Below are 17,639 nucleotides of genomic sequence, written 5' to 3'. Positions count from 1 at the left end.
TCCAGGATTTTTGTCTGGCCTGCTCCTGCTGAGGAACGACAGCACTTGAACGTCTCTGTATCTCCTTCTCTCTCAAGCAAAGACCCACGGAGCCGCCCCTCTGTGCTGGCACAGCCCCTTCGTCTACTGTACTATTTCTTTCACTGGAGAGAGGATGAGTAAATATCAAAGCCCGAGAATTATTACGCTTCTCAGAGAGGTTGGAATGATCAATAAGATGCTTCGAACACAAACAGGAAATGAAAATTCAGAGATAGCAAGGTCTTTAGAAGCAGGCTGGATCCTTACAAAGGTGCAACATAACCGGCTGCATAATCAAATAGTCCCTTTAGAGTCTCTCAAGCCTGTCCACATTCCCAAGCAAGGCCAAGGTCCCCAGATTACCCTCCTTTTCATCTTCCAAAACCTTCGGACTTCTCTGAGAGGTGCCCCCAACCCCAGCCCAGCCTCCCCTGGCATAGCTGGTCACCCCCTCCCAGTACTTCTTAGCACTTATTTGTGATAACACGGTGATGGGGTGAGGGAGGACATGCCGGCATGGGTGGAACTGTGCACTGGTAATGAACATGGGTCGTGGAGGAAGTCAGACCGAGGTTCACATTGTGGCTCCTCCACTTGACCTGAGGCAAGTGAAACAATCTCTCTCAGCCTCAGTTTCCTCATCTGTGATGCAGGAATACCTCCATCATAGCACTAAATTTTATATATATATGCAACTCTCACTCATGGCCAGGCCACAGTGAGCACTTAGCAGAATTTTGTCAGATGGTGGGTGGATGGATGAGCAAAAGAGCTGGATTCATCCTGTGAAGTCGCACAAAGCCCAGTACTTGGAAGGACCCTGCATCTGGTTTAATGCTCTGTGGTCGCTGCATTGAAATCCTTAATAATTTTTGAATGTGGAGGCTCGCACTTCCATTTGGTGCTGGACTCTGCAAATTATGTAACCAGTGCTGCGGAACAGTGACTCGGGGGCCAGCCGTGACACTCTGGGAGTCTCAGCGGTCCCATTGAGTTATGAGCCAAACTCTAGCATGACTCCACATTTTGGTACTTTTGGTAATGGCAGCAAGGATACCACATTTGGAACAAAGTCAGTGATGAAAATATTTTGTACTAAACCTGTGCCATTTCACACAAGCTTCCAGGTATTTGTCTTGAAAAATGCAACCTCATCACTGGGGAGAAGGCATCTTACCACTCCTAGCCTTTCCTTCCTTGAGAAGAGAGTGCAATTAGGGTGAGCTCTTTCTCTCTTGGACCTTCTTCCATCTGCCAGGGAGATGGAGCACGTCTCAACAGTAAATTTAGGCCGGGTGCAGTGACTCACACCTGCAATCCCAACACTTTGGGAGGCTGAGGCAGGAGGATCACTAGAGGCCAGGAGTTTGAGACCAGCCTGGGCAACATAGTGAGACCCCCACCTCAACAACAACAAAAAATTTTTAATTAAAAAATTAGTAAGGCATGGTGGTACATGCCTGTAGTCCTAGCTACTTGGGAGGCTGAGCTGGGAGGATTGCTTGAGCCCACGAGTTCAAGGTTGCAATGAGCCATGATCACATCACTGCACTCTAGCCAGGGCAACAGAGCAAGATCCTGTCTCAAAAAAAAAACAGTAAATTTAGTAAATTTGGGGACAATGAGCGGGGCTTGCTCAGTTCTGCTCCTCCCTTTCTCCCCTTTCTGGGGAAGAAGAGAAGGGAAGTTCCAGGTGACTAGGTAGGTGAATCCTTCTAATTCTTGGGTTCCAGATGAGGAAACCCATTTGGCTCTTGCAGTGAGCCATGCCTTTCGACCAGCCTTATCAGTAACAATAGTGATATGTTGGCTTTCAACTGTTATTCCATCGGCTGACTCAATCTGTTCAGTTCTTGGTTTGGAATAGGGTTGCTATATATTGGACACACTCAATGACTCCAACAACCACCCAAACCCTGCCATCCATCTTGTGACCTAGAACAATACTTAATTAAAACATCCCCCTCATTACAAGGAAGTAGGATAGGTCCAGGGAAGAGTGTTAGATTCATTGCATCTCAAAATTGAAAGGCCCCTTGGCTCGAGAAGGAGAAACTCCAAGGAGACTAAAAGCATGGTACATTAGTTGTCAATCTCTAGTGTGCACCAGAATCATCCAGAAGGCGTGTCAAAATGGATTTCACTCTTGGCCTCATTCCAGAGTTTCAGATTCTGTAGATCTGGGTGAGGAATCTAAGAATGTGCATGTCTATCAAGTTCCCAGGTGATGCTGAGGCTGCTGGTCTGGGAACCCCACTTTGAGAGCCACTGGCCTGATATAAAATGACTTCACTCTGCTATTACAGAGCAGCAGCCAGAGTCCAGGTATCCTGTGCTCTAGCCAATGCCCTTCTCAGTCCATCTTCTTGCCCATTGGTTGCACCTTCCTCAGACCTAGCTGGAAGTTCCCTTGGCTGCAGTTTTTAGATTTGCACTCAACACTTAAGGTGAACTTGCTCTCCTCTTCAAAATAATGTCTATAAAGAGCCTAGAGCTTCCTAGGAAAAAAACACTTCAATACTAAGTATTTCTGGCACCAAAACCTATTATAAGAAACATGAAAACAGAAAGTGTTTTATGAAGAAAAATAAGTACAATTCAGGATAAACTTAAAGCAAATGTCATCAGCCCAGGACCAAAAACCCAAAAAGTTGGTCAATTTTTTTTTTATCCTTTTATGGTACATTCTATGTTTATTTTGCTAAAACCAAATAAGAAAACTTCTTGTACTTACCCAGAGTATTGGTAGCAAGTTTTTTTCAAGTCCATCTTCTGTGAGCTCTCTTTTATTGACCATGCAACCTGCATTATTGATCTAAAAATTATAGTTCCCATTTCAAAATAAAGAAAAACAGGGCCAAAAGATCTACTTCCATCCCCACACCTCCACTACCCCAGCCCCAGCTCCTTCTCAACTTTCAAGTGACACTGACAATTTGCTCAACTGATTCTGCACTCCAAAGCCCTTGCAGGAAAATACCACTTGTGCAGAGGACTCAGCCACAGAACTGTGCAAAGATCGCCAAGCGAGACAGCTGGGCCAGGCAACCTAATTCATGAGAGAGTGCTCTGGAAATTCATCTAGTTCAGAACCGTGCAATAGAAATATCTAATCTTAAGATTTCTAGTAGCCACATTGAAAAGGTAACAAGAAACTGGTAAAATTAATTTAATAAGATTTTAAACCAAATGTATCCAAAGTAGCATCATTTTAACATGCAATCAATATAGAATATTAATGAGATGGCATACATAATTTTTTTAAGGCTTTGAAACCTGCTAATTTATACACTTACAGCACATCTCAGTTTGGACTAGCTACATTTCAAATGCTTCACAGCCATACTGGATAGCACAATTCCAGACTCTGGAACAACATTTTAGAGCACATCAGAAAGTCTTTGGATAGAAAAGCCACTTAGCTCAAAGTGGAATATCTGGGAAGAGCATACTGGGACTCTTTCTATCTGAGTCCACCCAGGCTCTCTGTGGAGTTTTGTGCTAATTATGTTACTAAAAGATTTGCTTGTCTGTAGGAGGTATTCTTTTGGATGAAAAGAGCTTCTAATTTCAATACACCAATCCCCAAATCTACAGAACTGAGAAATATTTATATACAAATCATCATTTTATAAAACATGGAACATGTCTATCCTCCCACAATACCTACCCAGTGGATGGCCCCTACCTTTCCCCACTAATCTAACCACACGGGTCTCCTCTTAAATCGAATGAGTAAAGTTGATTCCATGAACAGGCCCAAGCATAAAAGAGTCTTACTAAGATTATTCCATAAAGACATGCAAACATACATATCCGTCCACATCCACAGACGGAAACAATGGCCAACATGACTTTATTCTCCACTTATGTTTACAAAGCTCACTAGAACATGGAGTTTATGTTCCTGCTTGAAATTTTCAACAAATTTCCAGATTTTCTTGGGATCAGACAAGTCCACAATGTGCAGAAAAATGTTCTAAATTAGAAAGCAAAATAAATAAATAAATAAATAAACCCTTTTAAAAAAGATATAAACTAGCACTTTTAATTTTTTAAAAGTACATGATTTTTTAAAAGCAAATACTTTGAAATGATATAAAACGGAAAATACCAGTCCCACTCCTCAAAAATAAACCATTGTTCACAGTTTTTTGTGAATCATCCAGAAATATTTTAAGCATATACTATATATACTATATATATTTTAAGATATATATATATATATATTCCACACAAATAGGATCAGACTATGCATTGTTCTACATCCATCTTTTGCACTTAACAATATGTATTTTAGTTTTTGGTGGTAAAAACTATTTTTACTTATTTATTGCAATAAGAATACTTAATATGAGATCTAGCCTCTTAACAAAATTTCCAGCATGCCGACTAGGTACAATGCTGTACAGTGCACCTCTAGAGTTTATTCACCTTGCCTAACTGCAACTTTGTACCCTTTGATAGTAACTCCACACTTCTCCTTTCCCCAGTCCCTGGCAACCACCATTCCACCCTTTGGTTCTATGAATTGTGAGTACTATGGATACCTCACATAAGTGAAATTGTACAGTCTCTGTCTTTCTGTGCCTGGTTTATTGAATTTAGGTTAGGTCCTCCAGGTTCATCCATGTCATTGCAGGATTTCTTCTCTTTTAAGGCTGAATGATATTCCAATGTGTGTATGTATGGACCACATTTTCTTTGTCCATTCATCTGTCGATGGACATTTAAGCTGTTTCCACATCTTGGCTATTTTGAATAATGCTGCAATGAATATGGCAGTGCTAATGGCTCTTCAGGATCCTGATTTCAATTCCCTTAGATTAGTACCCAGAAGTGCAATTGCTGGGTCAGACGGTAGCTCTATTTTGAATTTTCTTTGAGGAACCTCCATACTGTTTTCCATAGTGGCTCCACCATTTTGCATTCCCACAAATGGTGTGCAAAGGTTCCAATTTCTCCACAACCTAACAAACATTTTTTGTCTTTTGTTTTTTTAACAATAGCCATCCTGACAGGTGTAAGGTGATATTTCACTCTGGTTTTGATTTGCATGTCCCTGATGACTACTGACATTAAAAGTATTTTTTCATATATATATTGGCCATTTTTTTTTTTCTTGAGAAAAAGAGTGCCAATGCGCTCTGTCACCCAGGCTGGAGTACAGTGGTGCAATTTTGGCTCACTGCAACCTCCGCCTCCCAGGTTCAAGCGATTCTCCTGCCTCAGCCTCCCAAGTAGGTGGGACTAGAGGTGCATGCCACCATGCCCAGCTAATTTTTATATTTTTAGGAGAGACAGTGTTTCACCACGTTGGCCAGGGTGGTCTTGAACTCCTGACCTCAAGTGAGCTGCCTGCTTTGGCCTCCCAAAGTTCTGGGATTACAGGCATGAGCCACCGTGGTCAGCTTGTGTTGACCATTTGTATATCTTCTTTGGAGAAATGTCTATTCAAGTCCTTACACCATTTTCAAATCGGATTATAAGTTACGTCGTTGTTTGTTTGTTTTGCTACTGAGCTGTAGGACTTGCAAGAGGTCTTGGAGATGATTTTGTTATATATGACTCCACCCTATTCCTTTTAATGACTACATAACATACCTTTGCATGGATATGTCAGAGTTCCCTGCCGCTGATCTTTTTTTTTTTTTTTGTCAAAATTTTGCTCTTAAGACAGTATCTTAGGCACATCATAAATAAGATGGTAAGTTCTGCTGTGACCCTTAGTCCTTGGTCATGACACTTTTCAATCTCTGCCTTGTATCATGGTTATCACTGGACACAGCCACCTCCCCAGGAGACTTAGAACTCCGTGAGCAAGGGACACTGTCTAATGCGCCCTTTCTCCTTATGGTATTACACAGTCACAGGCATGGTAGTTGAATAACGGACTTTGGCTGTTTAAACCTCTTTCTCTGTACCCAGTACCTAAGTCCAAATTTGCATTCTTGGCATCCAGTGAATGCAACGGTGCCGTCTCTGAGCATCAGTGGACATATGTGACCTATCACTAACCCAAGGCAGAAATTCCTGCTGCTGCAGGCATGTAAGCACTGAACCTGCAGACGACGATCGGAGCAAGAGCCACAACTCCTTTGACAAAGCAGGGAAGTTCCGTGCCCTGCCTGAGTTTCCCCATTAATTGAGCTATAAACCCCAAAGCTGTAGTCAGAATTTCTTTCTACTCATCTTAAAACATATTGTTTTTTCACCTGAGACAAACGAGACAGAAGCAACTCCACATTTTCATGACTCAGAAAGTCGAGTCAGGTTGAACACCACATTCAGCTTAAGCCTGGCCCAACTGGATATTCCTCTGCCTTCAAAGGATAGGAAAAACGTTGTCTGTACAGAGCTATTCTCTTTGAAAATGCCTGTGAAGGCCCTCACCCAGCCAGAGCGTACAAGGCTGCTGAGTCATGTCTGAGTCAGCTGGGAGCCTGTACCAACGACTGCAAACTGAGTCTAGACACCTAATCCTTCCATTTTGAGGCCTTGTCTGCAACCACCCTAAAACTCCCTCCTACCAGAAAGCGATGTGTTAACATATATACAAACTCCAGGTTAAAACAGCAACAAAACTCAAGTGAACTAAAACCAATTCTGCTTGAAACATTCCACAAGTTCTCTGAGCTTCCTGGAAGTGCTTGAGATGTCTCAGAGTAAAAAGGAGGTAGCAGCAGGGAAGAGAGAATCACTGTCCTAGACAGATCAGCCACGGGGCTGGTGACATGAAGCACTATGAAAAGAGGAAGGAAATCATCTGTGTCCCTCTGAGGCAAAACAGGAGGCCACAAAGCACCCAGAAGGAAAGGCCAGCAGTCTGTTGTGGCCAGGAGAAGGAACTGGAAACAGGTGCATGTGTGTAAAAGTCCCAATCTGCAGAGCCACACAACGAGAAGGCTCACCTTAGCAGCCACTGGTCCCCACTGTGACAAAGCATGGTTACTGAAACTGAACAAAACAAAACAAAGCTGGGACCCTTTCTGCAGATGAGCCACCATCTATAGCAGCTGTGTGGCCCAGGACTCATGAGGTGACATCATGGGGACTGATCCCCCAATCAGAGCAGTTCCCGCAATGAGCACGGTAAACAGTGCATGGAGGTGCTTTGTTAAGTAGAAATCATTCTGGAGAAATGAGGCGGTATTTCGTAAAACCACGGAGATCTTGGGAAGCTAAACCAACCATTCTCAAGAAGCTAGAAATCACATTGGCCTGGAAGAGCTGGAGTAGAAACCCATTTTTTATCGTGGCGTGTGACGTTGGTGGAGTTAATCCCCCACAAGACATAAGTGCTTTCACAGAACCTTCCAGCCACATCAGGAAGCCTGCAGGACTGAAATACGTTGCGCAGGCACCTGTACCTCTGTGATCGTTCCCTGTAAAACCCGTAACTCCAATGTAATCATGAGAAAGACATCAGACAAATCCCAACTGCGAGAGCCTATCTCAAAAACCCCAAGTGAGAGCCTATCTCAAAAAATAATAAATAAAATAGAAGGGTTTTTGTTTGTTTGTTTGTTTTGAATGTTGCCCCTGGGGATAACTGCTAGACAAAAGTCTGGAGCCAGGCAGTAAGGCCGGGCTGAACTGCAACCAGAAGCCTGGGGAGAAAGGTCCAGTCTGTTTCTCCCTTAGGCCCTTTGGGAGCATCGTGTCCAGTGGACTGGTGAGCCGGAAGTCTGCTCTACAGTAACCAGTACTCCTTTCCCCAAGGTTAGGCCACACATAACCTCTCTGAAAGATCACTTCGGCATGATATTCACCTCTCTATATGGCCAAACACCTGATATTACCAAGCCAGCGTGTACAAGCAGCTGAGATCCCCACATGACCCTGAGTCTTACCTGGTGCCTGTACTCCTGCTGCACACCTCACCCCGACCCTCCTGCCCAAGGGACCTTCTTTCTTTGATGTTCACCCAACCATGCAGGCAGGACCAGCTGCTCCAGTGCCCTCACAGCTTTACCACACATCTCTTCTGCTTCTGGGGGCTTGCAGGCTTCCACCTCCCACTAAGCAGGGCCTAAGCACTGATTAAACAGAACAAACTTGAAGCAGAGAATGTAAGGTTGAGAGTGGTAATAATCCTAGTATAAACAATAATGATAAAAGCAACAACAATAACAGTAGCTACTTCTATTGATTGAGAGCTGTTTGTTCTTAGGATACCCTGAGCTTCCCATCTTGTAGCCCTTATCATGTTATTTCAGTAGCATCTAACAGACACCTCTTTCAACAGAGGGAATTGAATGCAGGGATTGATTTCCCAGGTGATTAAGGAAGGTGAGAACTCAACCACGATTGGTGAAGTAACGCAGAGATTAGTAACAACAGGAAACTACCACCAGCCCTAGGCTCAAGGAACAAAGGGAGAATGCAGTGTGGCCTGAGCCCAGGAACCAGAAGGAAAAACCAGAGAGGAGATTCAGCCATCACCAGGGAAGCCAATATCTCTCAATTCCCCACTTCCTTCCACCTACCAACCTTCCTCTAATACCTGCCATTGGCCAAACCCAACCAAAAGCTATCTGGTTGTAGGAACTGAAGAAACACATACCTTGGGGTTCATACTATTTGTCCCCCAACGCACCCCCACTGTGACACAGAGCACAGAGGCCAGGCCCAGGGCAGGCACACACACTTCAAAGAAACCGCTTGTTAATCACTTGTACCCTGCACAAGACTGTCAGGGGCTGGGTCTGTCCCAATCACCGTGTCTCCAGCACCCAGCATGCTGCTTGGCATACGGTTCACCCTTAAATACACGTTAAAAAACGAATAAAGTCAAGTTACCCCTATTTTTTAATGAGGAAGTGAAGGTTCAGGGAAGCTAAGAACATTGCCCAAGCTCACAGGCCAGAAAGTGCAAAACCAGGACTCGTATCAGTGCCCAACTCCGTCCTGCATACCATGCTTTTGTGTGTCGGTTGCCTACCAAAGGCGGACCAGAAGCAGCTGTGGAGTGGGGCCTCTTCATAAGCAGGGAGGCGCAGCTGATCCCTGGCAGAGCCTGGAGGAGACACTGAGTCAGGGAAACCAGACACTGGCATAAGCAGACAGGTACCCTCATCCTGGACGTTCTACCTGTGAGTGCTGGAGGCCACTTATAAACCCAAGAGAGCAGTGAATGTCCTGTGTGTGCGTTCAAATCCCACCAAGTGTGTCTGTATGGAGGTGAGGGGGGCAGCAGGCAAGGGCTCACTTTCTCCCCAGCGCAGGAACATGCTTGCTCCCCTTGTCAGCTCTCTACCCCTCCTAAAGATGGTGGCATTGGATATAAGCCTGGCTGGATATTACAAACAGATCCATATTATCATCGTTTTCCATTTAAATATACTTTTTAAAGCCTGTGGCCCACACCACAGAGGGCTGGAATCCAGGCAAACCTCCTCCTGCCCGCGGCCTGAGATTAGTATTCTTGTTGCATCCTGCAGCAGCACCACTGAAAGTTATCAGCAGGCAGACAGCCAGCTTTCAATCTCGAGAACTGCAGCCCGCAGATCGCAGCGGCACTTGCAGACATTAGAGGAAGATTTAGAGACCCTCACACTCGCCGCCAGCACTAAGCCTCTGTAAGGCACCTGATGGCATGAGACTGGGGATTTCCACGAGAAAGGGAAAGGAACAGACACTTGGTGTGAAAATGTTATTTCAAAGTTGAAGCAAAATATTCCATCCTAGACAGGGGCATGCTTCTCTTTGGCTAGGGTCCATGCCTGAGGGTGGGTACCGTCTGTCCCTCCCTGGCTCCCCTCCTACGGGCTCTCCAATTGTGGGGTCTCCTAGAGAAGAGGTGGGAATGGAATGAGGGCGTTCTTCAGTGACAGCGAGCAACCAGCCATGGTGACTGAGGGTCCTTTCTGGGGTCAGGGTTTTCCATCCACGGCCAGCCTCATGGCTGCACGATGTATCACGGGAATACGATCTATACAGCTGCACAGGCCCTGCGACTAGGCCTCAAGCTTGGTTTGATGTTCTGCCTTTGTTGTGTAGAAATTCTAAATAACTTTTACACAAGGGTCGTGCATTTTCATTTTGCACCGAGCCCCACTAATTATGTAGCCAATCGTGGTTCCAGCTCTTTCAGAAGAGAAAGATCACAAAATGTGAGGCAGCTCTGAAAGCCCATGTCAGAAAGTAGCTCTCATCAAGACCCAACGCTGCTGGTGCTTCTCTTTATTAGAAGACATCGGGTCAACGCATGGCTCCATGGCACCCCGGTGACCCTTGCTGTGTGTCGCTGATGTGGGCTCCCTCTGGGGTGAGGAGCCTGGAAGTATCACTGTCCACTGTAATGGGCCTCTGCCTGCTGGCCTCTGCTGGTTTCACAGGCAGCTCAGGACCATGCGGTCAAGCCTCAGTGCCCCACTTATCCTCTTGTCAAACCTAGCCACTCAAAAGCAGGGCCCAGCTCTCTGCTGGCTGAGGCTGCTTCCAACGCAGAAGCACAAACACAGGCCATCGTTAACCCAGGGAACGTGGGCAGGAGTCCAGCCTCCTCACAGCTGACCGTGGAGGCGAGGAAACCCAGCAGGAGGGGTGAGGAGCTGCTCACCTGGTTACCGCTCTCCCGGATGATCTCACCCCTGGCATCTTCTGCTCGGGCTTGATCTCGACAAACCAGGTGAACTGTGCCATCTGGTGGAATTCAATGAAACCATCTGTGAGTTACAGCGAGAGCTACAGAAACCAGGTCTTCCGAATGAAAAATGAAGACATATGGGCTCACAATTGACACTCCTCTGTTAAACCTAGATGGGTGGTTCCCAGAGTTAGAGCAGCGAGGGCGATCGTGAGGGAGGTACTGGAACCTTCCTGTCTGTCTGTGCTGACAGTGCCTCTGGGATAACATCCTGATTTTTTGAGGGCCTGAACACATCAAGGATAAGAAACATTGATCTGGGTCACATCTGCCTCCCTAGCATCTATCATAGTAGCTGACCCAGAGGTGTTAACCCTGGCTGCACTTTACACTCACCTAGGGAGCTTTTAAAGATCTAGGCAATGGGCCCAGGCCTGGGTAAGTTTTACAAGCTCCCCTGGTGATGTAATGTTCAGTCAAAGTAGAGAACCACTTGCCTAGCATGTAGTAGGGACTCACGTATTGACTGAATGTTGAATCCATCAGCAGCCCTCATATTATCCCAGCCAATGCCACACCGTCATCAATCAAGATCAATTTAAAGCAGAATGCCTTCGCTGTGGCAGCTAAGAAAAAATCATTATGGAGTCTGCTTTCTTTACTAAAAATCACCCACTTGATTAAATGGGGTCTGTTTCATGGGAGGCTACAGGCTAACCACAACACCAGCCCCTCTTCTCTCTCCTCCTCTCCACACTTCAGAGTGCTTCCCAGCTGCTAAGATGCAATTAATCCTCTCCCTGACTTGGCAGATAATTAAATAAAGCTTCAAATGATATAACAGTCCCCTGAAAAATGCCTAACTTGGATTTAAAGAGAGGAAAAAAGAAAATATCTTCAGCATCTTAAAAAGCGATAAATTCACAATCTAGTTCCCCATCTTCTGCTGGAACATCCATTTTTCCAGAAGAGGCTCTGGAGAGATGCAGCAAACTTTTCCAGCCACTGCAGAGCCATTTGGTGACCCAGGATCCTGGAGCTCATGCAGGAGATTCTGGCATTTACCATGAGGAAGACTTCTGCTGACTGAAGACTCTACAGGGCACCTGAAGCGCCTCTTTATAGTCAAGGTTAGGGGAGGGAAGCAGGAGGCTGCCCTAGCCCTGGAGGCTGGACCCCAGCAAGGAGGAAGGTCAGTTCAATGCACTCTTCTCTCCAGGTATTTTGGGGGCATTGGTTCATAACTACCATCCATATCCAAATTGTGGTGGACTCCGAGGCTCCCCCTCCCCGTCTCTAACCCCAGAAGAGTCTCATTGAGAAGACATGAGTTAGAGACCAGGTGTCCACGTTTTTTTTAAATTAAATTCCACTGGGAATTCTGACGTCCAGGGTTTGCTTGAGCCCCTCACTGTTCTTAATCAGAAAACACTGGGACATGTGGGCAGGGCCCAAGCTCTCCTGTGAATTAAGTGTTGAGGAAAGGGCTCCTGTTGCTTTAGCCACCTCTAGCTCAAAGCTCAGAAAGCTGGCAGCTGTGCCCAGAACCACGGGATCGTCGTCCAGGACTTCCTGACCTGCCTGTGACACAGGGTACCCTCCTCCGTGTGGACCGGCCACAGTCTGGCCGTGGGGCTCAGTGGACACACGTGTTAGCAGCTGCTTATCTCGCTTGGCGATTTCAAGGGTGGTTGCTTTGCCAATGCCGCTGTTTCCTCCAGTGACCAAAAAGACTATTCCAGGAACCTGGACCTCCAAGTCATGAGGGACAAAGTCTTTGGACGCAGATTCATAGCCACTCCCAGAAACAGCAGACCCACGGGAAGACCAGCTATAAGGAGAGGGGAACATAAACCCCTGAAGGAGAAAGCCTAATTCTAGGATGGCATTATTGCTGTCTCTGCCTCTCCCAACACATCACGAAACTCCTTTCTCCCTCGCCCTCCCTGATCTCATGAACACCACCATCGCAGGGCCTGCATTTCCTGGACCATGATCTTCCCAAACTTTTGAAAATATTGGAGATTCCAACATTTTGGCATCCAAATTGTCTTCCTCTGACTGCCCCAATCCTGGGGAGTGTCAAAAAGAAAAAAATCCCTTCACAGATGAATTGCTCTTTTCCCTTTTGTGGGGGGCAGGTTTTGGGAAGTTTAAGAGACCATCTGCATTATGCTTATTGCATTGCAGGACAGATATCCTTGCCTACTTGGAGAAATGCGGGAGATTTGCAAGTAGGGAATAAAGGAGGAGGACGGTGGAGTTATTTAAGCTCCGCACCCATCAGAGGAAGCCAAGGCTCCTTCAGGGACACAGGGTGTGCACCGAACAGCTCTAGGGAGTGCCATTCGGATCAGAATGATGGGAGATTTGTATCTGCATTATGATAATGTTCTGGCAGGTGGCAGAAAAGCATATTGCAGAAGAGGTATTTTTTCTGATTTGCACAAAGGCATCATATTGGATAGATGCAACCGTGAGTTCCTTAACTGTTTCTTTCTCCCATTCCTTTTGCGATACCTCCCTACCTTTACCCTTCCAGTATTTCCTGGCTATGAAATTGGCTGAGGGCAGTGGTGGCAGAATGGTGGGTTTGGCAGGAGGAGGCCCAGAGGGCAGACTCTGCCCACGTACAGGCAGGCTGGGGTCTCAGAGCTTACTTATATCTCTCACCCATGGAGTCAAGAGATTTTTCCCCTGCAATGCAGAACAGGACTCTGATCGCAAGGCTCCACACATGCTGAGAGCCCTCCCACAGGACCTGTTTACAAACGGGTAGCTAACAGCTGGCCTCCTGCCCCATGCCCTGGTACAGCACAACTGCCAGTTACATGCTCTGGAACTCGGGGAAGTGGCCAAAGGATGTTTATGAGCTTGGGTTTGGTTTGAAAGTCATTGCCACAGGGCAGGCATTGCCACTTGTTTCAGTCAAGCCAGATGTTCTTAAGAGAAGAAAAATGTTCCTGTTTTCACCATCTGTAACTCACCAGAACACGCAGGGCAGCTTAGAGAACAGCCTACCCATTGCTTCTGCTGTGAGTGGCAAACAAGCCTTCTTCTTCCAAAGCCTTCCTGAAAGGTTGACTTGAAACTAAAAAATATCAATAACAAGGGCTTGGACTGAACAACCTGAATTTAAGTCACAGCTCAGCCTCTTACTAGCTGTGCAAACTTGTGTTGACTTAATCTTTCTGAGCTCTTATCTCCTCATCTGCAGAAAGGGAATAATATGAGATACCTCTTGGGCAGCCTAAATGCGATGCTGTGTGTAAGGCACTTATGACAGCACTTGGAACATATTAGGAGCTCAATAATTAGCAGTTGACATTATTATTATTATTTGAGACTAAGTCCCACACTGTCGCCCAGGATGGAGTGCAGTGGCGCAATCTCGTCTCACTGCAACCTCCGCCTCCCAGGTTCAAGTGATTCTCCTGCTTCAGCCTCCTGAGTAGCTGGGGTTATAAGCGCCTGTCACCACGCCCAGCTGATTTTTGTATTTTTTAGTAGAGATAGGGTTTCACCATGTTGGCCAGGCTGATCTTGAACACCTGACCTCAGGTGATCCACCCGCCTCGGCTTCCCAAAGTGCTGGGATTACAAGTGTGAGCCACCGTGCCCAGACGACATGATTACTATCACTATTAATAATGACAGCACCTTCCCTGTTCAAACTTGAGCTCATTTGGCCCCCAAGTCTTCAAATCAGTAGGGACTTTGAGAGCATTTTAAACTACAAAGAGGAAACTGGAAGATTTTTTCCCCCATACACAGACGTGAGCCCTGGAATCTCTGTGAAAGACTTTTCCGGTAGAGGCAAGGGCCTGAGTCATTGAATAGGGGCTTAGCTAGGAGGAGGCATTGTGGGGAATGAGTGAGAACTTCGCAAATACAATAGAGCCAGAAAAAAAGCAGTCCACAGGGAATAGGCCTGAAGAGCCCTTCTCCAGGGGCAGGAAGCTGACAGGCTTTTCTCTGTGATACCCAGCCAGAGGGGCCATTAGCCTCTGGGGTCCACGTTGATCCGAATGTTTGCTGAGCGTGGCTCCTCTGGGTTAAACCTCTTCCTCAAACTCCATCCTGGGAGTACTGCCAGGCGGGCAGTATCAGCCTGGCCTGCAGGACATGTCCCCGCCCTCTGTCCTCTGCCTTGGATCTTGTCTTAATACAAGAATTCCATCCTGGTCTGATCTGTTGTTAAAAAGACTTGTCTTTTATGTACTCTGCCCCTTACTGGGGAAGCAGTTTATTTTCACAAACTCTAGATATCAGTCTCTCTTTTTCAAACACACACATACATGACTTTCCCAAAGTCACCAGAAGGTAGGTGATGAAGCCAAAGGCTGGGTGTTCCATTCTTCAACACCCAGCCTCAGTGCCAAAGGGCAGTCCCCAGACAAGCTGCATCAGCATCACCTGGAAACCTGTTGGAAATGCCCTGCCTACTGACTCAAAACTGCTTGCTTGGCAACCTGCGGTTTCATGTGCCTTGCCCATGATTTTGATTCAAGCTGAGAGGGCATTTGTACTTACTGTTTCCTGAACCTGAGGTGACAGGGATGGGGAGGGGGAAGCTGGCAGGTATCTGTGTCTCCCCACACCCTCAATTTACCCAAATACGGAATTTGCTTAGGACCCATCCACACTTGCCCAGGGTTTAGAAGTCTGTTTAAAACTGCCCCAGGGAATTATTAGGTTCAGCAACGTCGAGGAAACAGTGATTAGATCCTCCTGCCTAGGAGCCCAATAAAGGGAGGCTTTATAAAAATCCTTGTGCCAAGAGAAACGCTGTAAACTCTAACTCCGCGCTCTCACACTGAAGTCAAAATAAGGTTGTTGTTTTTCTGTCCCATTCACTAAATCTACAAGAACAGGAAAACCCATCTAACTTTGCCAGCCGCCTTCCCCTCCCCTCCCTTCCCCCACCAATGTGTGGTGAATTGGGCCCCTTGGCCTCACTTCTACCTTCCCTCAAGGCGGGGAAACAGAGAGAAAGAGTCCTCAGGGAGATTTTTACAGCCTGCTTTCCTTGGGGCCCACCCCGGCTTGGAAACTGACGCAAGCTTTCATGCTGTGTAATGTGGAAAGATCCAGCAATTAATGGTCATTGCCAGAGGACACCCCTTTGAAAGAAAGAGGCTGCCACTGTACTCCCCTAAAAACAGTGGGACAGGGCGCACGGCTACACTCCCCACCATTCTCTGCAGCAGGGGCTCCTGAGGCAGAGCTGAACTTTCCCCAAAACGATGTGGGGTGAAGAGAAGGGAGTTGCAACTCCTACCTCCCCTAGGAATGCTGGCCAGGTTGCCGTGAGAACTGATAACGCCCCAGTGACGGGAGAAGCCTCTCAGAGGTGAGAATCACCTGGGGATTTGGGTGAAACGCCAGTCCAGGCCCCTGTGCAGACCCACTGAATCAGAATCTGTAGGGACGGAGCCTGAAAACTGGGTACTTTTAATTCTCGCCCAGTGATTCTGATGTGCAGACAGGGTTGAGAATCAGCGGTTAGCCTAATCCCAAGAGAAAACCTCCATCTGTCCTCCGTCACAGGAACCTGTCACCTCTTAAAACAACAATGAGGTGGAGAGCCAACTAGGGCACACTGAGCGTGATCACGGGGCGACAAAACCACCACGCACTGTTCCCCAGAAGCACACACTGGGTGCACGGCCACACTGGCTGGAGACCCAGGCTGGAAAGTTCCAGCTGGAGCCAAAGGTCGCAGTCCAGGTGCCGCATCTTCTTAAAGGAAACACACCCAAAGGTACGAGGACAGAGCCTGGGCTAGCGATTTAGATCCAGCCCTATCTGACGCCGCCAGCAGCACTACGAAGACATTTCCAGGAGCACACCCCGCAGGGCGCCGAGGTGACGCCCAGGAGTCTCGTTGGCTCCAGGGCCGCCTGACGTCAGTGGGACGGCCCTGGGCCTGGGCGCGCCACAGTCCCGCCCCTCGGGCGCCAGTCTCGGTTGCGGGCGTTGAGGGGCTGGAGTCTGGCGACCGCCCCACGCCCAGCCGCGGACCAGTAGAGGGCAGGCGCCCCAGTCGTTCTGGACTCGCTTAGTCGGCCCAGCGAGACGGCGAAGGAGCCGCGGGCGCGTCCCCGCCAACCCCGCTAGCCCGCGCCGAGGCGGGCCAAGTGACAGCCCGGGGCCCGCGCCCCGCCGCGCCGCCTTACTTGGTGTCCTCGCGCAGCCCCTTGGTGAACCACACGACGCTGCGGTACAGGGACATGGCGGGCGCGCCGCACGCCGAGCCCCGCCGCGCTCCCGGCGCGGCCTCCGCCCCGGTCCCGCCCCGCGGGAGTCGCCCGCCCTTACATCATCCGGGTTATGTAAGAGCCGCGGCTTCCGGGACCTTGCTCCACAAGGAAGGCGAGGGGTCTCGGGGCCGGCCGGTCGACTCCGCCCCAGCCTCAGAGGGTGGAGTGAGGGCGGACCGGCCCTTGTGGGGGCCACAGTCGAGGTCCGCAGTCTCCTCGGGGTTGAAATCGGGCATCAGTGCCGTTTAGAGAACACCGTCCTGCTGGGCATGGCCGGGATGCGACGCACCTCCGAGAATTTGGTTCCCTAGAAAACCATGTGGAATAAAACGACGAGGCTTACGATATTTAAAAGACTTCTGCATCGAATTGGTGTTAAGGGCTATTGTAATAACTGGCATTCTCTAAGTTCCTACATGTGTTGGGGGATGCAGTGCCCTGCCACATTTCCCGTCTCCAGCAAGCGCAGTCAGATTGGCGACATCGCAGGCAAGAGGCAGGGCTGGGGCTCCCACCCGAGAAGTAATTGTCTCCAAAGTCTGAACTTTTGCCACTGGTTCTGCGACTTCATGCAGTGCCAGGGAGAGCCCCTTGATTTCCCCCAAATCCTCATCAGCCTCCTTCCACCCAAGCCCAAATGAACAGTGTGAGTAAAAAAGTGTGGTTGCTGCATGAACCCAGATCTCAGACTAGTAATCCAGCCCCATTCCAGCCCCGCTATGTAGGACTCAGACACCCCTGTCCACATCTAATCTCCAGCCCTA

The 17,639-nt window shown here is 47.8% G+C and overlaps 1 protein-coding gene across 1 annotated transcript in view; it reads right to left on the bottom strand.

The window, feature by feature from the left end:
- Positions 1 to 16,990, bottom strand: part of LOC105490740 (dehydrogenase/reductase 12) — a 42,030-nt gene extending 25,040 nt beyond the window's left edge. The window contains 6 exon segments of the mRNA XM_071081628.1: positions 2,756 to 2,773; positions 2,776 to 2,836; positions 3,908 to 4,000; positions 10,586 to 10,668; positions 12,262 to 12,413; positions 16,792 to 16,990. Of these exon segments, the coding sequence (XP_070937729.1) occupies positions 2,756 to 2,773; positions 2,776 to 2,836; positions 3,908 to 4,000; positions 10,586 to 10,668; positions 12,262 to 12,413; positions 16,792 to 16,847 (463 nt within the window). The 5' untranslated portion in view covers positions 16,848 to 16,990.
- Between the last annotated feature and the right edge of the window lie 649 nt (positions 16,991 to 17,639).

Source organism: Macaca nemestrina, chromosome 16 (genome assembly GCF_043159975.1).
Source record: "Macaca nemestrina isolate mMacNem1 chromosome 16, mMacNem.hap1, whole genome shotgun sequence".
NCBI lineage: Eukaryota > Metazoa > Chordata > Mammalia > Primates > Cercopithecidae > Macaca > Macaca nemestrina.
The sequence above is the reverse complement of the archived record's forward strand: the minus strand, read 5'-3'. Positions and strand labels throughout refer to the sequence as shown.